The 21,187-nt window shown below is 39.4% G+C and overlaps 1 protein-coding gene and 1 long non-coding RNA gene across 4 annotated transcripts in view; one reads left to right on the top strand and one right to left on the bottom strand.

Annotated features, from left to right (window-relative positions):
- The window catches only part of LOC131255759 (uncharacterized), a 56,155-nt gene that overhangs the window by 10,984 nt on the left and 23,984 nt on the right, over nt 1-21,187 (bottom strand). The window lies entirely within an intron of this gene.
- The window catches only part of LOC131255756 (uncharacterized), a 100,109-nt gene continuing 86,640 nt past the window's right edge, over nt 7,719-21,187 (top strand). For all 3 annotated transcript variants that reach the window (XM_058256561.1, XM_058256563.1, XM_058256562.1), the window contains exons 1-4: nt 7,719-7,858; nt 9,029-9,108; nt 10,367-10,426; nt 11,659-11,719. In XM_058256561.1, the coding sequence (XP_058112544.1) occupies nt 10,391-10,426; nt 11,659-11,719 (97 nt within the window). In that variant the 5' untranslated portion in view covers nt 7,719-7,858; nt 9,029-9,108; nt 10,367-10,390. The remainder of the gene's footprint in view (nt 7,859-9,028; nt 9,109-10,366; nt 10,427-11,658; nt 11,720-21,187) is intronic.

The raw sequence follows: 21,187 nt of genomic DNA, 5'->3' as shown, positions 1-21,187 counted from the left end.
TACATCTGACTAAAAAATTCATAACTTAATTGACCATATTCTATTTTTAATAATTTATCTTTATATAAATGAATTTTAAAATTTAGGAATAACTCATTTTAATTTTAATATTAATATATATATATATATATATATATATATATATATATATATATATATATATTATTTCAAAATTAAATATTAGAAATTTATAAAATATAAATTCATAAATGAGTAGGATTCCCTACATAATAATTAACTGACAATAATATTCCTATAAAAAATTTGGATTAAATAAGCATAATAAATAACTGAAAATGATAAACTTCAGGATAAGATCACCTATCTTAAAAGTCTGATGATTTGGCCCCGCTTTAATCTCTCTCTCTTGATGTAAAGAACTCTCTCTCTCTTCCTCTCTCTATTTTTGATTTGATTGTTTCCTTCATTTTTTTTCTCTCTTCCTATTACCATATGAAATGAAAGAAAGAATGGAGAAAGTGGTTTAGTCGACATGCGGAAAATATAATTATTATTATTTTAAAGATATGGTGGGTCACACTAACGATAATATAAATTTATTCCGTCCATCATCTCGACCTGGCCAAGAGAAGATATAAAGTAAAAAATAAGGTTGATCCAAAACTTAGGTGGGCCACACACAAGCAGACGGTAGGGTTGGTTCCCATTAAAAAAAATGGGTTGTTACATACACATATTCAGGTGGTATGCGATGTACGGCCTAAGTGAAAGCTCGTATATCAAGTGAGCCCCCAGGCCCCCCACTGCATAGATCCAGGATACCTGGGCCAGAAAATCACCGTCCGTTAACAATGAGAACCACGTGCTGGATTTCTAGCCATTCATTTCTCTGCCACAACCTCATGTGGGGGTGTGACCATTTGCTAAAGTGGATCAATGACTTCATTTGGATGAGATCCACCCCATCCATTAGGTGTGCCATCCTGTGTTTTGACTGAGGCCCAAAAGCCAGGCAAATTCAAAACTCAGGTGGGCGACAACATTTGAGATGGTAAGTCCCACCGTTAAATCAAGCAAATTGTATGTGGTGTCGATTGTCGTGTGTACATGACATCCAATCTACTAATCTGGCATGAAACAACAGATGAGTGGATTCTATCAAAATTAGAACATTCTAAGACTCATGTGGGCCACACAACATGAATTTTAATGTTTTAGTCATGATATCACACCGTTGTCTATGGTGCAGCACCTAGGTCTTGGATTAGCCTGGTATTTGTTCACGGAGAAAATACGGTAGCTCACCTGATGGACGGTATGGATCTCATGTACATTTCCCCAAGCGCAGCTGGGTTTATTGTAGGTACGCCTTATGTGTGACTAGGCATGGTTAGTCCGGCCGCGATTTGGCTAATTACGCTGATACTAGCCAGGTCGCTAGTGGTCAGTGATCTGTGAGCCCCACCATAATGTATATGTTTTATCCACGCCGGCCATCTATTTTTAGATATCAATTTAGGTTTTGATTAAAAAAGAAAAAAGATAAAAAAGGTAGATCTAAATCCCAGGTGGACCACACCATGAGAAAACATTAGTGATTGAATGTCCGCTATTAAAACTAAGGTCCATTGTAATGTTTACACTACATCCAACCTGCTGATCAGGTCATACAGACCTAAACCCTGTATCAAGGGAAAAAATAAATATCAGCTTGATCTAAAACTTTTGTGCCCCCAAGAAGTTCTTAATGGTGGGCGTTGAATCAACACTTTATGGTCCACTTCAGATTTATATCTATTGTAATGTTTTGAAGAAAAAAAAAATGAAAGCACGGCATAGATGAAGCAGATAAATGATTGTGGGCTCATTGAGCACTGACCACTAGCCAGGGTTACCAACGTGTGGTGGTGTTGCCAACGTTTACCCCTAACTTGGGTTCGAGTCCATACTGCAGTGGTAGACTCTGGAGTTTCAACACCAGGTTTTGTGTTCGAGACCCATAGGTGGTGAAATTCCACTACGTGGGTGTGTGTGTCAGGTGCGTGTGAAAAAAAAAAAACCAAAACACTTTTACCCATAACAGTGTTGTGTGATGTGTCGATGTGTTGGGAGCTGTGGAGCTCATCTGATGTATGTGTTTTATATCCACTTTATCCATCTTGTTTGGGAAGCTCAAGTGGACCATAACACAAGAAGCAGTCAAAACCTTCCTATGGTTGACTGTAATGTTTATTTGAAATCTAACCTGTTAATAAGGTTATACACATGGGGACAGGGGTGTACATCAACTCGAACCGAGTCGAGCCGTGGGATAGGGGTGTACATCGAGTCAAACCGAGTCGAGCCGTGGGATAGGGGTGTACATCGAGTCGAACCGAGTCGAGCTGGCCTCAGCTCGACTCTGCTCGAACCCTGGCTGACCTCAGCTCGAACTCGGCTCGGCTCAATCCTCGAGCCTAACTGGCCAGCTCGGCTCAGTTTGGTCAGCAGCTCAGGCTAGCTCGGGTTAAGTTCGAGCCAAGATCAAGACGAGTTCGCCATTGAGGCATTTCCACAAACACCTGAATTGCAACTTCAAAATCCCATTGTTTTACAAATAGAGGCAATGGTTTTACAGGAATAAACTTCCATTGATGGTTTCGGTAGGAACTTGAGCTGCACTGAAGTGTTCGATGTTGGCGACGACACTATCTACCTTATTGTCTTCTCTAACTGGGTGATCTTCTTAGACGCCAACGAGTAGATGGCGTTGATAGACAGATGCAGTGGGGACCTTGGTGAACTGGATGTGATGGAAGGTGGAAAAGTGAAGATGTTGTGGACAACGGCCCCGCAGAAAGATACTGACCAGTGTTCTTCGATTTTTTGTGGGGATTCTTACTTGGGTCCTCCAAACGGAGACAAGAAGATCGACAGTTTGGTAAGCTACATGCTGGCAAAGATCACAAAGGAAGCAACTAATTGAGATGGAAGAGGATGTAACAGTAGCAGTGGGCTGAGTATTAGTGGTATTTGTTCTTATGGTAGTAGTGCTGATGATTCTCCTCTTTTCAAGGATGCATATATAGAGGAATCTAAGTTTCAATGTTATTGGAGTAAATGGTTATAGGTACATGGTCCAACATATATGGGACCTGCAGATCAGGAATTGTGCTATGAAACTCTCAGGTATTCAAACCCCCCCACCCAAAGCCAAACCTTCCTTGCCACCAACCACATTTCGTTGAGTCATTTTATTAAACAGTTGGTGATCAACATCAATGGCAAAGTAACCGAGTCACCGAATTGGTTCGATCCGAGTCGAGTTTAGCTGGGGGCTGCTTAAACTTGGCTCGAACACATTTTCGAGCTAAAAAAATCAGCTTGATTCGGCTTGAACTCAGCTTCGAACCGAGTCGAATCGAGCTTTTTTGAGTCGAGTCGAGCGAGCTAACCGAGCTAGCTCAGTTCATGTATACCCCTACATGGGGATGAAGGAAAAATACAAATATCAGCAATGCAAAACTTTTGTGGGTCCCAAGAAGTTTTCAATGGTGATTGTTCAATCACCACTGTATTCAATAGCATGGTCCGTTTTCAATGGTGATTGTTCAATCACCACTGTATTCAATAGCATGGTCCACTTGAGCTTTAGAACCACCACCCCCCCTCTTTTTATAAAGGAGAGTGATGCCTAAAATTGAGCAGGAAGAATGGATGTACTTATATAAAACATATACATAAAGGTGACCCTACAACTCCCAACATATCATACACCATAGTTGGGGCGGTGCTGGCAACACTAGCTAATTAGAGAAGCATATTGCCGGTGGTGTGGGCATGCAATGCATAGAGATATCTCCGTGCCTGAGGTTGTGGAGTTGAAATAGATGTTTGTAGGGGTGTACATCGAGTCGAACCAAGTCGATCTGGCCTTAGCTCGAATCGGCTTGGCCACTAGCTGACCTCAGCTCGAACTTGGCTCAGCTCAGTCCTTGGGCCTGACTGGTTAGCTCAGCTTGGTTTGGTCAGCAGCTCGGGCCAATTCGAGCCGAGTTCGAGCCAAGATCGAGCAGAGTTTGCCATTGTAGCATTTTCACAAACACCTGGACTGCACCTTCAAAATCTCACTGTATGTGAGACATCAGCAATGGTTTTACAAGTATTTTATCAAACACCTTCTAAGCAACATAAAAAAAAAAAAAAAAAGAGTGTTGGTTTCATATACATACCTTCCTTGCCACCAGTCATCCTTCTTTGAGTCGTTTCATCAAACTCTTGGTGAGAAACATCAATATCAAAGTAACCGAATCACCAAACTGGTTCGATCCGAGTTCAATTCGAGTTGGGGCCAGCTCGAACTTATTTTCGAGCTCAAAAAATCAGCTCGACTCGGCTTGAACTCAGCTTCGAACCGAGTCAAGCTTTTTCGAGTCAAGTCAAGTGAGCTAACCGAGCTAGCTCAATTCGTGTACACCTCTAGATGTTTGTGACAAATCCACTCCATTCATCTGTTTCAAAAGACTAAAATATAATAGGATTCTAAAAATTGACAGTTATAAAACTCAAGTGTACCCCATCAACAAAACAGTAGAATATTTCTGGAGCTGAAGCTGACCATGATATTTAGATGCCATCCAAACGGTTCATAGAATCACCACTGTTTTGTATGATATGGCCCACATGAATTTTGGATCTACCTATTTTTAGAATTTTATCATCTTTCAAAACAAATGAAATAAAGACATATATATGGGGCCACACATCTCTATGCCCTCGTCACACTCAATCCACTCCCCTTAGGCTCGTCCATATTCATTGCGAGTTGAGGCGCGTGCAGCCCACATAAAGAGGGAGGCTGCCCAAGGCCAATTATATTTTTAGAAGTTCCTGAAATACCGTTTAGGTAGCTAACTGAAATATAGAGGCTTTAATAGATAGATAGATGCTCGAGTAGTCCCATATCACACTAAATTACAGTGCTCTCAATTATATTGGGGCACTTAGACAGTCCTATTCATTGATCCAGACCGTTCATTGTTTCCATCATACATTTCATGGTCAACAAGTAAATGTCACAACACTTAGACAAATATTACCCATTTGATCAACGGGCTTCAATATGGAAGGTGAAGATTGTTCACAAAAGTCACAACACTTAGACAATTGCTTATTATTCTAAAGAATTGCTTATGTTAGTCAATCATAGTCATCCCATCCATGCCGTGGAAAATAGATAGAAAATAAAGCCATATCATGGATGAGCAATCAAAAGATCAGTAATAATATTTTTTCATGGCCGACATAACAGACGGTTCAGATTGATCGATTGAACTGTCAAAGGGAACCTATGCAAGCAGGAGCACTGTAATTTTTAATTCTCCGGGTGGAGCATCTCTCTTTAATTAAAGCATTCGACGGACCTGCATTTTGTACTACTGAACTGATTAAGATTTAGCAGACTCGTAAATAAATTAAATAAAAAAACGCATGCAACGGTTGTATACGAACTTCATATGTAGGCATTCCTTTCATGACAACGTGTTAGTATATACGGTGAGCTGGGACTAAGGTGGAACATGGCATGACAATCACATGGTGTGAAAATAAGCCCAGCCTCAGGATGCTGGTGTGACCCATCGAATGAATGGATAGGATTGATTTTCACAGCAGGTGAGGCCCACCTTTTTCACTGATCAACAACATGTACAAGTAACAAGTTGACAGGAAAGAAATGGATGCATGTTGAGATACTCCTGTTGCATCTAATATCATTTCTGAAAAACAATTTCGAAGTAGATGTTGTTGTGATGTTCTGCATACTATGAAATCATTATTTGATAAACCGGGTCATTTTCCAATGATCCAATCCGTTCATATGACAAGTCTCACTTTGTAGGATGTAAATAAAAGCCTCAATAGCAAAAGGTTGAAATATTCAATCTACCAAAATCCTATCAAACAAGGTCTCCGCTGCTGCACGTGGCATGTAGCTCCAATCCAAAGCGTCCAAAGTGGGTAGATGGACATAAGTTGATGTTGCATGACATCTGATCATCCGTAAATGAGGCAACTAGTAATAGGTCCAATTTCAATATAACAAAATTCATTAATCTGTTTTTGGAAATATGACCAATTTTCAGTGGGTCCCACTGCTTGAGGGGTTGGAATTTTATGTGCATGCCACACTCACACTCGTGTAGTGTAGTATAGAAGCAGAGTCGTCAGTTAGCAGCCTCAACACGTGCCAATTTAAAACGTATGAACACATGTGGCTATTGCAACATGAGTTGTGATAGAGATTTGCTAGAGCCGCAGCTTCACCTCTCGTGCTCTAATACGTGTTTGCTTGATGCATGTTGAATACCTGAGCCTCGTAGTACATAGATATGGGAGGGAATTTTGCAGACGTGCCCCCAGGGGCAAATAACCTTTTCGGCATCCTCTTACAAGACGACGGGAAGATTTTAGGGGCCGGAACATATAATCACTATGTGCCGAAACGTTGGTCTTAAACTAAGTTACTGTGTGAACAGGACGCTCATTTGATATAAAAACTATATATATATATATATATATATATATATATATATATATATATATATATATATATATATATATATATATATGGGAAATGGCTCTATGCGGTTGAGCTCATGGGAACTACCTATGAGGTTGAGTTGTGTGGGCCCTACCATGATGTGTGTCGAACATCAACACCGTGCATTTGATGGGTCCCCTTTAAATTATGGGCCCAACAAATGATTATGAATGTTTTAATGGGAGGGTAACCCCTCTCAACTTTTGTATGTGGTGTGGCCCACACAAGCCATGGATTGACTTGATTTTTAAGCCAGAGGCCCACCATGGAATGGTGCATCTGGTTGATAGTATTGATGTTTGACACGCATCACAATGGGCCCACACAGCTCAGACCTCATGGGAAGTTTCCATGAGGTCGACGGCATAAGAAATGGTACCAGGAGGACGACCTCATGAGAACATCCCATGAGGTGAGGTCGAGACGTGTGGGCCCCAGATGTGTGTCGAAAATCTACCCCATCAGCTAGATGCACTATTCCATGGTGGGCCACGGGTTTAAAAATCAAGTTAATCCATGATTTGGGTGGGCCACACCACATACAACAGTTGACAAAGGTTACCCTCTCATTAAAACATTCACAATCATTTATTAGAGCCACCGAGATGTGGTTCACAAATCCAGCCCAGCCATTGTGTGTGTCCCACTTCAATGAGAGGTCAAACTAAGTTTCAGCCGCATCCAAAACTCAAGTGGGCCCCATCAAGTGTTTTTATGTATTTTAGGCATGTCTTCATATGGTTTTAGATGGTATGGCCCACCTGAGTTCTGCATATGCCTTATTCTTGGGATATTCCATAACCTAAAGGGACTTATAAAATGTACGGTGTTGATGTTTGACACACATCATGATGGGGCCCACATAGCTTGACCTCATGGGAAATATATAGAGGGAGGAATAATCACCTTCACACGGCCGCTATAACTTTTTGAGAACTCATCTCTTATAACATGAGCCCAAAATTTAAATTGTCCATGTGATGCAGCACCCCATGAAGCACTTAGGACCCAACTTTTACCCCGATTCAAAACTTTGGTAGGCCATGACAAGAGGCAAATCAAGTGAGAAAGTGTTTCGTTTTTTCATAGTCCACCAAAGTTTTGAATCAAGGTAAAAGTTGGGTCGAGAGTGTTTCATGGGGTGCTACATCACATCAAATCAATGGGTCACTCGCACTAGAAACCAGCTTCATTTGAATGCCTTAACCCTTTTGTATCTATTGATTCAGGAAAAAAAACTCACTTCCACTACCCAAACTGGAGGGTGATGAACGTGCAAAAGCACGCTCTCTGGCAACTATTTATTCACATCCGGTGGTATGTTTGTCATTGTACCTTCTCTTATTTATTTATTTTCTAAAAATTTTACTTCAGGGAGAAGGTTTTTCACATTTTCATTCGCTAATATTTATTATTGAGGAATTCTACCATGGTAGCATGCTTCATGGAGTTCTGTGAAGTGTACATCAGAATATGTCCAATTTACATGTGGTGCCTGCGCATGGTGATCAGCTTATCGATTTTGTGGACCCGAAAAGCAATGGTATCTAGCCAAGCAACTGTACATGTTCAGTGGGCAAAACTTTAATTTGGTGGTCAAAATTGTTGAAAAATGGTTATGCCCATAGTTTACCCATATTGTGGCCAACCAGATCATGGGTGCCAGTCAGCACAGACATTTGCCACGTGTGTTTCTATGGCAAAGCTGTCTTTATATCATTAAAAATGCTCTGAATCATGCTTCACCACAAGTGTGTATCTTTGACTCTATGTAGCATTCTATCTGTAATATCAAAGCCTGATTTCTTTATGTGTAAACCGAAGAACTTTCACTTTTTACTATAGTTGTAAATATAACAAGGCAGAATAATGTTAGATGAGGACTCATCATCTGCAACTGAAATGTTGCTTGCAACCTTCTCCAATGCATACATTGCATGTGTATATGTATAGGACATTCGAGCCGTGTGTTACATATGCTCCATATCATGAAGATCTCCTGGCACGCAAATCAGGTCTGTTTCTCATCAGGGGAATAACCTATATGAAAACAACACATGATTTAAATAAGAGTCATCACGTTCTGATTCAACTTACACTTGTGTCCCACCTGATTACTGGATTGGCCTGATTACTGTCCTGGGTGTGATCATGGTTGTGCGGCCTTAACCATGTCCCAGATTTCCTAATTCCTACATGTTTGTTGCAATGGCATTTTAACGAGTTTCCATGTGATGATCACATGAAACTGGTTGTGGCGATGAATTGTCATGTCAATTAATTATTATAGATTATAGAGGTGCCCATGGTCAATTTTCTGTTATCCAGTGGATGGTTAGACGTTGGATAAAATATCTTGGGGTAGAGGAAGCCATGAGGCTTATGATTTGGAATAATAGTGATCCCAGTTTCAGCCTCAGGTTCTCTCTCATCTCATTTTCTTCAGTTGATGATCTTATGTGTTGTTGATGTGTGGCTGACTTGCAGCCACCTCTTCAAATGACGGGGCAAACAGTTTGAAAGGTTTTACTAGAGCTGACCTAGTTGAGTGGTTGACAGTACTGAAGGTGCTTTAGACACATTTTCTATTGTGCACACTATATGATCTATAATTTATCTGTGTTAAGCATTTTGTTTTTCTACTGACATTCCCGTCACTTTTATGCAAATGACAATCATCATCATCATAGCCTGTGTTATCACAGACAAAAGGGCACCTTTCTTTTATGGAAAAGATTTTTTTTTTCCCCATTTTTATACATAAGCTGGTATTGAACGTCATACCTCAATGTTGAAATGGAGTCTGCCATTGAGCTACGGGCTCGAATCATGGAAAAGACATGATTACAAAGACATTGTGATTAACTTTGAATTTTAGAGGTGCATTTATGGTAAGGTGAAGTGATGGTATGTCTGTATTTACCTGATAAAGTCGGATGTTTGCTTAGTCGTTATTTCATCCATGTTGCAAGTATGCAAGATGGGTGAGTGAACAATTCTTGATTGAAAAGGTTGGATTTTTGTAGCAAGTTCAACAGCATAAGATAAAATCAAATCAACCTAAATTCATCCGGGAATGGGTTTATAGAATTAATGTTTGGTTGCCTTATCAACTTGTAGGCTTGGGTCCCTTGCTCATGCCTCGGTGGTAGACTCACAAGAGTTTCAACACAAGGTCATGGGCTTGAGTACCTATTGTGGTGAAATGCCACTGTGGTGTGAGTGCGTGGGGTGTGATTGCGTGTGTAACAAAAAGAAAAAAAGAAAAAAACTTGTAGGCTTGAAGTACACCTCTTTATTATAAAGCAATGGGAAAAGATGATTTTCCTTTTTTATCAATGAACTCCATATATTGAGGTTTTCGTCTTATATAAGGTCCTCATAACATACCACTGTACCTAAAGAATAATAACATGGTAATGTCTTTTTCTGCGTAGTTTATGGACCTATTTGGTTAGTTGACGCAGTGATGAGCATGATGAGAATAACCACTCTAAATTTATGGAGCTTCTCTGGACTCCTCATAGAGACTTCTTGAATCCACAAGGAAAGAAAGCAGAAAATAAAAATAAATTCTAATAAATTCGAAATTGACATTGTCAAATGACACCCTGCCAACTTAATCAGCGCCTAGATTTGATTCATGATGGATTTCGGACTCCAATCCAATTCCCAAATTTTAATCAAGTTTACAATCGGTGTGCATGCACTTTTTCTTTTTCTAAATGAACATAAAAGAACATGTTTCCTCGCCCCAACAATGCTTTACTGTACTAGATATTTCTGCCTTGTTTTATCATTAATAATGCTTTTCTTGAACTTCAGGTTCCTCATGAACCATCCTTGCATATGGATGATTTTGTCCGCATCAAAACCGGCATACGGGTGTGTGCTAAAATCTATAACACAACAAAAGGGTATTGCTATTACCTGTTTCCTTTTCACAGGACTTGATATTTTGTCCGTTTAAGGGACTGGATGGTTATTCAATTCAACTAAATTGATCTTCATCACAAACAATACCAAGTACATGGTTAATGCATAGGACTAGGGGCAGTGTGGTACAATTTCAGCTTTCTCAGATCATAGGGCTGTTTGCACTTTGATACAAGTCCAAAAACCATTGGCCCCTTGCCATCAATGTTTCCATTGTTGTTTGAGTCACTTATTCTTTACTTGGTGTTTATCGGAAAAGGAATTGTGGCTTTCTCAGTGAAGGAAATTTGAGTTCGCAATTCCTCATGTGATGTAGAGTAGGTCGCGGACAGTTGCATGGCTAAGATGGATCAGAAAAGGCCCGGTCAATGATAGAAGTGATCCAGACCATCGGACCTTAAATCGAGCGCATCTTACCATCCGGAATGAGTTATCTGACGTAAAATATATGATTTTGGGGTAGAACGAGCTACTTTAGCCAACCAACCCTCTATGCTAGGTTGCATAAGCCGGATTTGCGAAATACCCCTGGATCGATGGTCGTTTCCCTGTTTTAATTTCATTTTTACTATAAATAGTAAGTTTTAGTTTGATTATAACTCTTCATCCGTTGGGCTTTAGGAGTTGTGTCCAACGTGAAAAGAGCTTAGAAAAATTAGGAGAACATTATGTGAAGCCAAATAGGACATTTACTATTTTTGGCCAAAAACCCTGTGCACTAGTAGACATCAGGACCATCTATAAATAGTAAGTTTATTATTTATAGTAAGTCACGGATTCTAAGAGTATTAGTTGTAGTTTGATTCTTACTTCTTTCTCATTGCTTGGTACCTCTATTTAAAGGGTTGTGAACTCATTTTTATTCATGCATTAATCAATTTTGAATTTATTTCTATTTTTTCCTTTTTTTCCCCGTCGATTCGAGAAGTCTATGTGAGGAGTCTAGAGAAGTTTCGTGGATTCGGAATAGTTATCCTCTTGAGGAAGACGGTGCTCAACCTCACGTCCTTTCCTACGTCATCATGTTACCCTAATAGTTTTTTTTAAGAATGAAATGCAACATTATTCAAACAACTGATCATAAGTCTTCCTCATTGTTATTGACCACTTTATGCTTCAATTGTTTTATCAAGTTTGCTAAGTTTAACATTTTATTTTATTTTATTTTTTCTTCTTCTCAGAGTTTCATACAAGCGGGATTATTGAAAGATGGGCTATGTTCAGTTCAGGATGAGAGTGCAGGTCAGTTCTTTTTCCTGACCCCACCCCAACCATTTTTCTAAAACAGGGTTTGAAGGCTATGCCTATACGCAGTGCAAAAACTGAAGTCTAAGAAGTCTGAGTTGGGGGTGACTCGTGGTGTCAAACCAGATTGGGTCTGACTAAGTCTGAGTTGACTCGGGCAGGTCACACCTGACTCGTCCATTTCTTAAAACCATGATTTTGATGCATATGTCACATCTCATAACGTACAAAGCTATGATTCCTTTACAGAATCTGTTTGTTTGGGAAACATGTGGGCCAGGCAGAAAACAATGCTGGTTTTGGTTGTCGTCTGGAGGGGCTGCTTCTCCCAGTTCTCAATTGCTTGAGTTTATTGAAAAATGGAAAATGCATATAGTTACAAAAAGTTGACGTCGTCTGTGAGGCCCAGATGTTTCCTCAACGAATGACTTTGGGAAAGAAACTAAAACTTGACCTAAACATGCCCCAAAACTTCCTTAACCGCTGGAAGCTTTATAAATATGCGTAAATCAAGAACCCACATAGCTTGCACAAGGCTAAGAATGATGTGGTGATGGTACTGGTGATGTCTTAAAAGGTGCATGCCTTACACATTGTTGTGAAAGAAATTGTCATCGAGGCTGTTTTTGATGTTAAAAAATGTGAGGCTTATGCTTCACTTGGTCGGAGGCATACCTCAGCCTCACATATTTGAGTGCAGTGTTTCTTTGTTTGTTCTTTTGGACAGTTCTACACTCAGCTCTATGCATGCGTGGCATTTGGATGCATGGGTAATTAAATCAATGAATTTTGGGTCATACATCAAAGGCCACTAATAAAACTTGCTCCAATTAGATGATTTTAACCATCCAATTAGTAGCCTATAAAATAGATGCTCAAGATTGCTTATACTAAATGGGTCTGGTCGTCAATTTGAGCCATCCATTTGTTGGTCCATTTGCACCTCCATATATTCATCTCAACCAGAAGATCCTAATCATCCCAGTTGTGGCTTGAAAAATAAAGCGACATAAAATGCAAGGGCCGCTTTGGATGGTTAGGATCATTTGACAGACGATCTTTCATTGTGACCCATGAACTGTGGGCTAGACCTAATGGAGTGTCCAAATTGATTGATTAGGTTGTCCATGTGTATAAATGCAAGTCAATTCACTATAACTTGTGTGCTATGAGAGCATCAGATTTTAACTACTTAATTTTATTTTATTTTTTTGTTAGCTTGTTAGTACACCCCACTGTCAGTTCACACTTCACCGTTAGCCAACCCCACTAGGGAATCGATACCAAGACCTCGGTGTTGAAATGAGGTATCTGAAACTAAACGTAAACCATTTTTTGTACCAGCAAAAGATGTAATCAATTTTTGTAAGCCAGAACATTAATTTGGTGCCTCATTGTAGATTGGGGATGCATGAAATAGACTAATGCAACCCCTCATTCCAGGTACACACTGCACTTCATGCTAAATTGTTTACAAGCTCTGATCATCAATTACAAGGACCCTCTAAGACAGTGCTTTAAAATCTAGATTGGACCGGACAATCACACCAGTTTTGGACTGGAAATGTCTGCTATGGTGGTCTGGTTTAATATAATACCCGTTTTTAGAACAAAACCAACTAGGTTTTCGAGATTTTCTAGTCCTTAATTGGAACCATTTCTTGGTCCGTCTATCTCCTCTCTCCTCCATTAAAAAAAAGTCAATGACTGTCACTTGAAGATTGAAAATAGTGTGGCCCACTGTCCACCTTATTGAAAACTAGGTTGTCACACACCTTTGTTGTAGTGGCACATATGTCTGTATTCAGATGGGTAGGGCTGCACGGGTATTTGGGTGTGTAGCACAAACAAGAAAAGAAAATTGGATGTACCAGCATGTCTCTTTTTCTTTCTTTCTTTTTTCTTCTCCTCTCCTTTCTCTGTCTCTAGACAACCATCCAATCCTCTGTTTGTCAAACAAGACTCAAGGATGGGGAGTCGTTTGATACATGGGAGAATGCGATGGTTGATATATAGGCATTTGAAAAGCGTATACATGGCATACTTAGACGCTGCTTAACCGTCCATATTGTGGGATTCAGTGTAGATAAGCTGTGGACTAAACGTCAGTGCTGGTTCAAAGAATCTAAACTTGGATTCATGGACCCTTATTTGCTTAATGAGGACCATTGGTCATTTCCATTCTTCCATCCACTAAATGGCTACAAAATCAAATGCTTAAGTAATCAAGTTAGTCGTTGTCATCACCAATCTGTTGTGGTTTGCTCCATGAACTCTGTTCCGCCATTCAGGCTTAGACCTTCAGTTTGACCATGGGTCAAGTCTTTTCTTACTACCTTCATGTCCTTGTGGGCCTTCCCTTGCAAGTCAGTGTAACTTCTTATTTATAATCCATCTACACTTGGATTCACAATTTAGACGGTTCAATTTGAGTTACTTTGTATGCTGTGCTTATCGTTTTTTAGTGCCTGTGTATCAAACTTAGTCAGAGTATTAAAGTGGTTCTCCTCAAAGACAGGTCAACTCCGTTAACATCCAGGTCCAGTTTTGTAACATTGCTCTCAACTATGCATGCCTTTTAAAAGTCTTGATGGTATTAGGAACCTATCAGACTGGTGTTCAACATATGTATGTTAGGAACCTATCAGATGGGTGTTGGCCATGTGCCAAGACAACTATTCACTACTTATTTCTGTAGACGTGTATTAGGCATATTTCTCGGGTATATATTAAGATGTTTGGTTTGGACAATCTTAATTTCTTTGGTGCTGTTCATATGTGAAAGTTTCAATGCTTTAGCGGGTAATATATTTTTTTGTATTTCTTTTTTACTTACATGAACTAATAAAATCCTCCAAAGGAAGTTTTGTGCTCCCATTGCTCGTCCCAGGCTCGTGTAAAGGAGGGTTGCGTTAGGTTGATAGCCAGTGTCAAGCTTTTGCCATATCTTTTACTAATGAATCCTGAAAATGAGGTGTTTCGTAACTGTAACCGTTACAGTCACCGCTGTTACCTTTACGATATGGGGCACAATAGCTGTTACGGCCCTGTATCAGCCATTACGGTCTCTCTCTCTCTCTCTCTCTCTCTCTCTCTCTCTCTCTCCCTACTTGAAAAAACTCCTGAAAAACTTATATCTACCTCATAATGTTGATTAAAAAGTATGAAAAACCTGTATGTCCTGTAATAGACCATTACAGGGCTATTATAGCCTTTATAGGGGATGTAATGTACTGTTAACAACAATTACAGGTCATTTTTTTCCATAATAGCTGTTACGTCCGTTACAACCCTGTAACGTGTAATGGTTGCTTCCATTACCTTTGCGTAACAGCCTTTATGGCACACCATGTGAAAATCTAACGTTTCAAGTAGAGTGGAACAACATAATAGGATGTGTAGCAGCTCTAACCCCAATATGGGATAAGGCTTAGATGATGATGATGACAGCTTAACAAAATAGGATTTTGGCAAGACATTCACCACAAGTATCCTAGAGTATTTAGTACTAACGCCCGTATCATGTACATGTTTAACATGGTACATTGAGCATATACAAGTATGCGGGTATAGTAGTTCTACATGCTCGTCAATGCCGACCACGTGTGTAGGATCTTCTAGTTGTGTTTCAGGTGGGATGCACGGGTTAGATCATTTGGCCAAAAACTCAAGCTCTTTAACTATCAGTTAAGCTACATACTTACATACATAATGGAGAGTGAGTTCTTTCAGCCGACTACTATTTTCGTATGTGTGTGTGTAGCCTACCTCATATGGTTAAATGACAATGGGTCCACCCATCACAAATGTCCTGCACATGTGGTGCGGTGCCAAATGGCCCAGTTGGGTAGCCGCTCAAGAATGCAACAATGAAGAGGAACACACTCCACATGAGGAAATTGGAGTAACTAAAACATGCTTTCCATGAATTTCCAATTGGGGAAAACCATGTTCCAAAATAAATGAAATTTGATTGAACACCTTTTTTTTCTTCAATAATACTTGGATATTTTTTTATTTTTTTTTTAAAATGAAAACAAAAAAATAAAACAAAAACAAAAACAAAAACCCCCTCCCTCTTGCATTGAGGTTTGCTTTTAATCATAAATTTTAACATGCCACATAACTAATTCCAACCAACAAGAATCAATCATATTCTACTCTTAAGTCTCTAATCAATAGAAAATCATCCTAATATCAACATATATTGAGAAATAAGCTACTAAACTTTCAACCAATAGGAAATAACATCTAAAAGAAACAACCAAAATAATTTAATCTAACACCCAAGCAAAGAAGAAATCCCAATAGGAATGCTGAAATCATGTCATTGTTGTATGTTGTCCACAAAATTGGTGTAACTCAAACAATATCAAAATTATGTGGTCTTGGAATCATTGGTGAGCTATCTAATTCAAGAAGCTTTCAAACATGGCCAATTCCATGTTATTCCAATATTGCTTGATACCTCCAAAGTGGGCCACAACATAAGTGATTTAGAGCGGGCCACAGACACTTTCATGTCCTAGGTGGATCATAGAAGGCCCGATCAGAAGCAAAAATCATCAAAACCATCAGAACCATAAACAGACATATCTCACAAACCGGAATGAGTTACTTGACGTACTATATATGATTTTAGAGTAGGACGAGCTACGTTAGCCAACCAAGCCCACTATGCCGGGTTACCCATGCCGAATTTGCAAGATTCCATCCTATCGACAGTCGAATTCCATGTTTAGTTCTGTTTTTACTATAAATAGTAAGTTTTAGTTTGATTATAACTCTTCATCTGTTGGGCTTTAGGAGTTGTGTCCAACATGAAAAGTGCTTAGAATAATTAGGAGAATAATGTGGTTAAGCCACATACAAAACTTACTATAAAAAGTAAATTTACTATTTATAGTAAGTTGCGAATTTCTAGGAGTTTTAGTTTTAAATTGCTTCTGATTTCTTTCCTATTGGTTGGTATCCCTATTTAAAGGGTTGTGAACTCGTTTTTATTCATTCATTAATCAATTTTGAATTTATTAGAATTTATTTCTATTTCCTGCTTTCTTTACTCGTGGATTCGAGAAGTCTCTGTGAGGAGTCCAGAGAAGTTCTGTGCATTCAGAATAGTTATCCCCTTGAGGAAGACGGTGATCGACCTCATCATGTTCATCCTTGCGTCAATTGGTATCAGAGCGAGGATTCCCCTTGAGCCGATAACAAACAACGAAGGTATGAATCAAAATCCTGTGAATGGTGATCTAGGGATTCATTATCTTTCAGAAAGAAAGGAAGCTTTCCATCGGGAGAGTCAATTGACCATGCAAGGACTGCAGGAAACCCTCAACTGTATTGCGGATGCGCTAATTCCGCCCCGAACTCAAAGCGATGCTCAACTGCCCGTGGTCGTTGTACGACACAACCCCAATTTCTGCAAACCACCATCAGATGCTGGTAAATCGCAGGCCACCACTTCGATCATGTGGAAGCCCTTACATATGCCAAAGGTAGAAATAGAATTACAGCGAGATGGCATCTTTCGAATGAGGTGCACTGTAAGCCAAAAGGTCTGTAATGTAATAATCGATGTCAGGAGTGTTGGGATTTTGGCCTATGGGATCACATAGATGTAGATCTAGGATATCATTACAATGGCACCAAGCAAACACAAGAGAACAAACAGATTTAACGTGGAAAACCCTTTTGGGAAAAAATCACGGCACAAAGCGACAGAATTCTACTATGAAAGCATCAATTACAAAGAGAGAGGACTTACCCGATTCGAACAACGTCCAATCCCACCCTTGCTACACCTTTTAATAACTCTAGAACCCTTTAGAATACCTTTAGGAAGCCTTAGAATCCTTTAGAATAGCCCTAGAGACCCCTATTTATAGTTTATGAAACTCCACTTACACACCTAGTCCGGAAAAGTCTGAAAACCACCTCAAATTTACGCAATCCGCACAGGATTTGTATAACCTCGACTAGTCGAGCCGTGGCCTCGACTGATCGAGGGACCCCCTCGACCGATCGAACAACCCGGACACCAAAAAACCTAAGTCGCTGGAATTTGAGTCGAACAGCCCTCGACTAGTCGAGTGGCCCACTCGACTGGTCGAGCTAGGCTCTTGACCGGTCAAGTAGCACAAATTTAAGGCATTTGTCAATAAGGAGCAATGAGAATCTCGTGTTGAAAAGAATGGTGGAAAAGCTGCAACTGAAAACAGAAAGGCATCTATCTCCGTACACAATTAGATGGATCAAGGAGGTCAACAAAACAGAAGTAACCGAACAATGTATTGTCTCATTTTCAATTAGTAAAAATTATAAGGATTAAGGACTTTGTGATGTAGTTGACATGGAAGTTTGTTATATGTTACTTGGTTGCCCATGATAAAATAATATTGATGTTATTGTTACACATAGAGGTCAGGATAACGTATTTAAATTTACTAAAGATAGTAGAAAGATTGGCCTCCTCCCTATGAGAGTGGAGAAGCAACTCATGACTTCTAAAGTTGAGGAACAGTCTCTCACAATTGAACAAACTTTGTTAAACAATCTGAGGAAATAAGAGATATATATCCATCAGCTGAAAAGAAAGAATATATGGAGCTTGTGAACATTCCAGAGGATTTGAAGCCAGTGTTGTAGGAGTTCAAGGAGATTGTACAATCTCTCACAACTGAACAGGCTTTTGTTAAACAATCTGAGAAAACAAGAGATATATATCCATTAATTGAAAAGAAAGAATATATGAAACCTGTGAACATCCTAGGGGATTTGAAGCCAGTGTTGCAGGAGTTCAAAGAGATTATGCTCGATGAACTCCCCAATAAATTGCCTCTCATACGAGATATACAAAACCATATTAATCTTGTCAAAGAGATAAGTTTGCCTAATTGTCCACATTATCAAAAGGAATGTGAGATTTTGAAGGCAGAAGTGAAGGAATTGATCCATACTAGCCAAGTTAAGGAGAGCATGAGTGAATATATTGTGTCAACTCAAAAGCCTAATGTCAAGTACAAGAAAAGGGCTAATAAACATCGGCATCAAAAGTTATCTCAAAATCATGAACCAAGTCCTTGAGTAACTCGAGGATGAGTTTTTTCCAAGCGGAGGGGTCTGATGTAGAAAGTGTCACAAATACATTCCTAGCATGGTTGGATCAAATTAAAGAAGGTGGACTGTAAATTGATCATAACTTTTGATCCGGGTATCATTACGGTGCACCAGACCGAGTATCATGAACCAAAGTAGCATGAGAACTTGAGGACGAGTTCTTTTGAAGTGGAGGGGATTGATGTAGAGCGGGTTGCAAACACTTTCATGTCCAAGATGGATCAGAGAAGGCCCGATCAAAGGTAGAAATCATCAAGACCATTAGAACCATAAACAGGCATATCTCGCAAACCGGAATGAGTTACTCGACGTATCATATATGATTTTGGGGTAGGACGAGCTACTTTAGCCAACCATCTTGGCAATGCCAGGTTGCCCATGCCGAATTTGCGAGATTCTATCCTATCGACAGTCAAATTCCATGTTTAGTTCCATTTTTACTATAAATAGTAAGTTTTAGTTTGATTATAACTCTTCATCCGTTGGGCTTTAGTAGTTGTGTCCAACACGAAAAGTGCTTAAAATAATTAGGAGAATAATGTGGCTAAGCCACATACGAAACTTAATATAAAAAGTAAATTTACTATTTATAGTAAGTTGTGAATTTCTAGGAGTTTTAGTTTTAGTTTGCCTCTGATTTCTTTCATGTTGGTTGGTATCCCCATTTAAAGGGTTGTAAACTCATTTTTATTCATTCATTAATCAATTTTGAATTTATTAGAATTTATTTCTATTTTCTGCTTTCTTTCCTCATGGATTCGAGAAGTCTCTGTGAGGAGTACAGAGAAGTTCAGTGGATTCGGAATAGTTATCCCCTTGAGGAAGACGGTGCTCGACCTCACGTCCTTCACTTTGTCAATAAGTGACAGAAATAGCAAGTGAGACTATAAAATTATTTCGATAAGTAAAAACTAGGAGAAAATCTAATCACAACCTTGTGCTAAGAGACTCAGTTAAAGGAATCTTCATGAGGGACCCACGATGGTGGCCCACTCTCCAGGTGATCATGATCAGTCTTCTAGGGTAAAAAACGTTGACCCTTGTGTTATGTGCAAAAAAGTGTAGGCCTTTGGATGGTTTGATCATGGGAAATAGGAAAATCCACAATGGAGATTTGTTTAGCCCAGATGCAGTCTTCATCAACAAGTAACATGTGGTTGTTCGGCGGTCCTTTTTTTGCTATTAATAATATCATGTTACCATGTTGAGTTTGTCTTAGCTACCACATAAGATGCAAGTGTCATTTCTTACAGCGCCTTGCATGTCTAAGTCAATTAGATTAATCTGCTAGAAATTGTAGTTCATTGACTTTGGGATTACTTTTGTCTGCTTTTCCTATTGAGAATCTAGGAGTAACTTCCTATATTCATCTTTCAGCTCAATTGTGTTCGGATTTGGGGCTTCTGGTAAGTATATATTTCCTAACAGATCAAAACTTAACTGCAGGTTTGGTGGTGTCTATTGTGGATCCACAACTCGGAGAGACTATTGTTGACTGTTGTGCTGCGCCTGGAGGAAAGACTTAATTCATGGCTTCATGTTTAAGAGGCGAAGGTGATCTTCAATGAAATCCGATCCTCTGTATTGGATGGGTGAGGAATTATTGAGTCCTGAATCTCTCAATGCATTAAGATGGGTATAATGTCCAAACTCCTGATATGCCATGTCATATGAGAGGTCCCATGAAATGGTTAAGGACTGTAGATGTAAAGGGAAGGGCCTTGCCATGGATGGGCATTCCCCGAAAATCCCAAATTCAAATATCCTAATTAAAAAAATAAAAATTTAAATGGTTGTTGATGGTAGAAAGAAGATGATGCTGCATCAGTCAAGAAAAAAGGGGACAAATTGGACATGTAGAGTCATCAAGTCTGAATGATTTTTGGATTCACCATCCACAATGGGGCCCATCCGTGCTTTAAATTTTTATCTCTTGTTCCATGTCCAAATCGAGTCTTCTTGCTTTTGGTCCGTCTAAGATGAGTGAAGGGCCAAAACGTGCTAAAACTACCCAAAATAGTTGCTTGTTCAGTACTGAAATCACATCAACTTGGTCATCACCAAAAACTGAGTGGCCTATCTGGTCAGCAATCTAGATCTGGGGACTGTGGGCTTCACCTGTATGGATTGCGTGCATCAGGTCACTAATCCTATCCTGATGCACTGGATCCTGTAATTCTTATCTATATGTGAAGATAGCATTTGAACATTTCATTCATAGCGTTATGAGCCATGCCTGTGTACAAGGCATACCATTTACACAACATCATACATTCTATGATGGCAGAAAGGTACAATATCCAAGCCCTTCAATAAACGGGTGCGACGGGATTGTTGTTCTTACCC

The sequence above is a fragment of the Magnolia sinica genome, chromosome 9 (assembly GCF_029962835.1).
Source record: "Magnolia sinica isolate HGM2019 chromosome 9, MsV1, whole genome shotgun sequence".
Lineage (NCBI taxonomy): Eukaryota > Viridiplantae > Streptophyta > Magnoliopsida > Magnoliales > Magnoliaceae > Magnolia > Magnolia sinica.
This window is presented reverse-complemented; position numbering and strand designations above follow the sequence as displayed.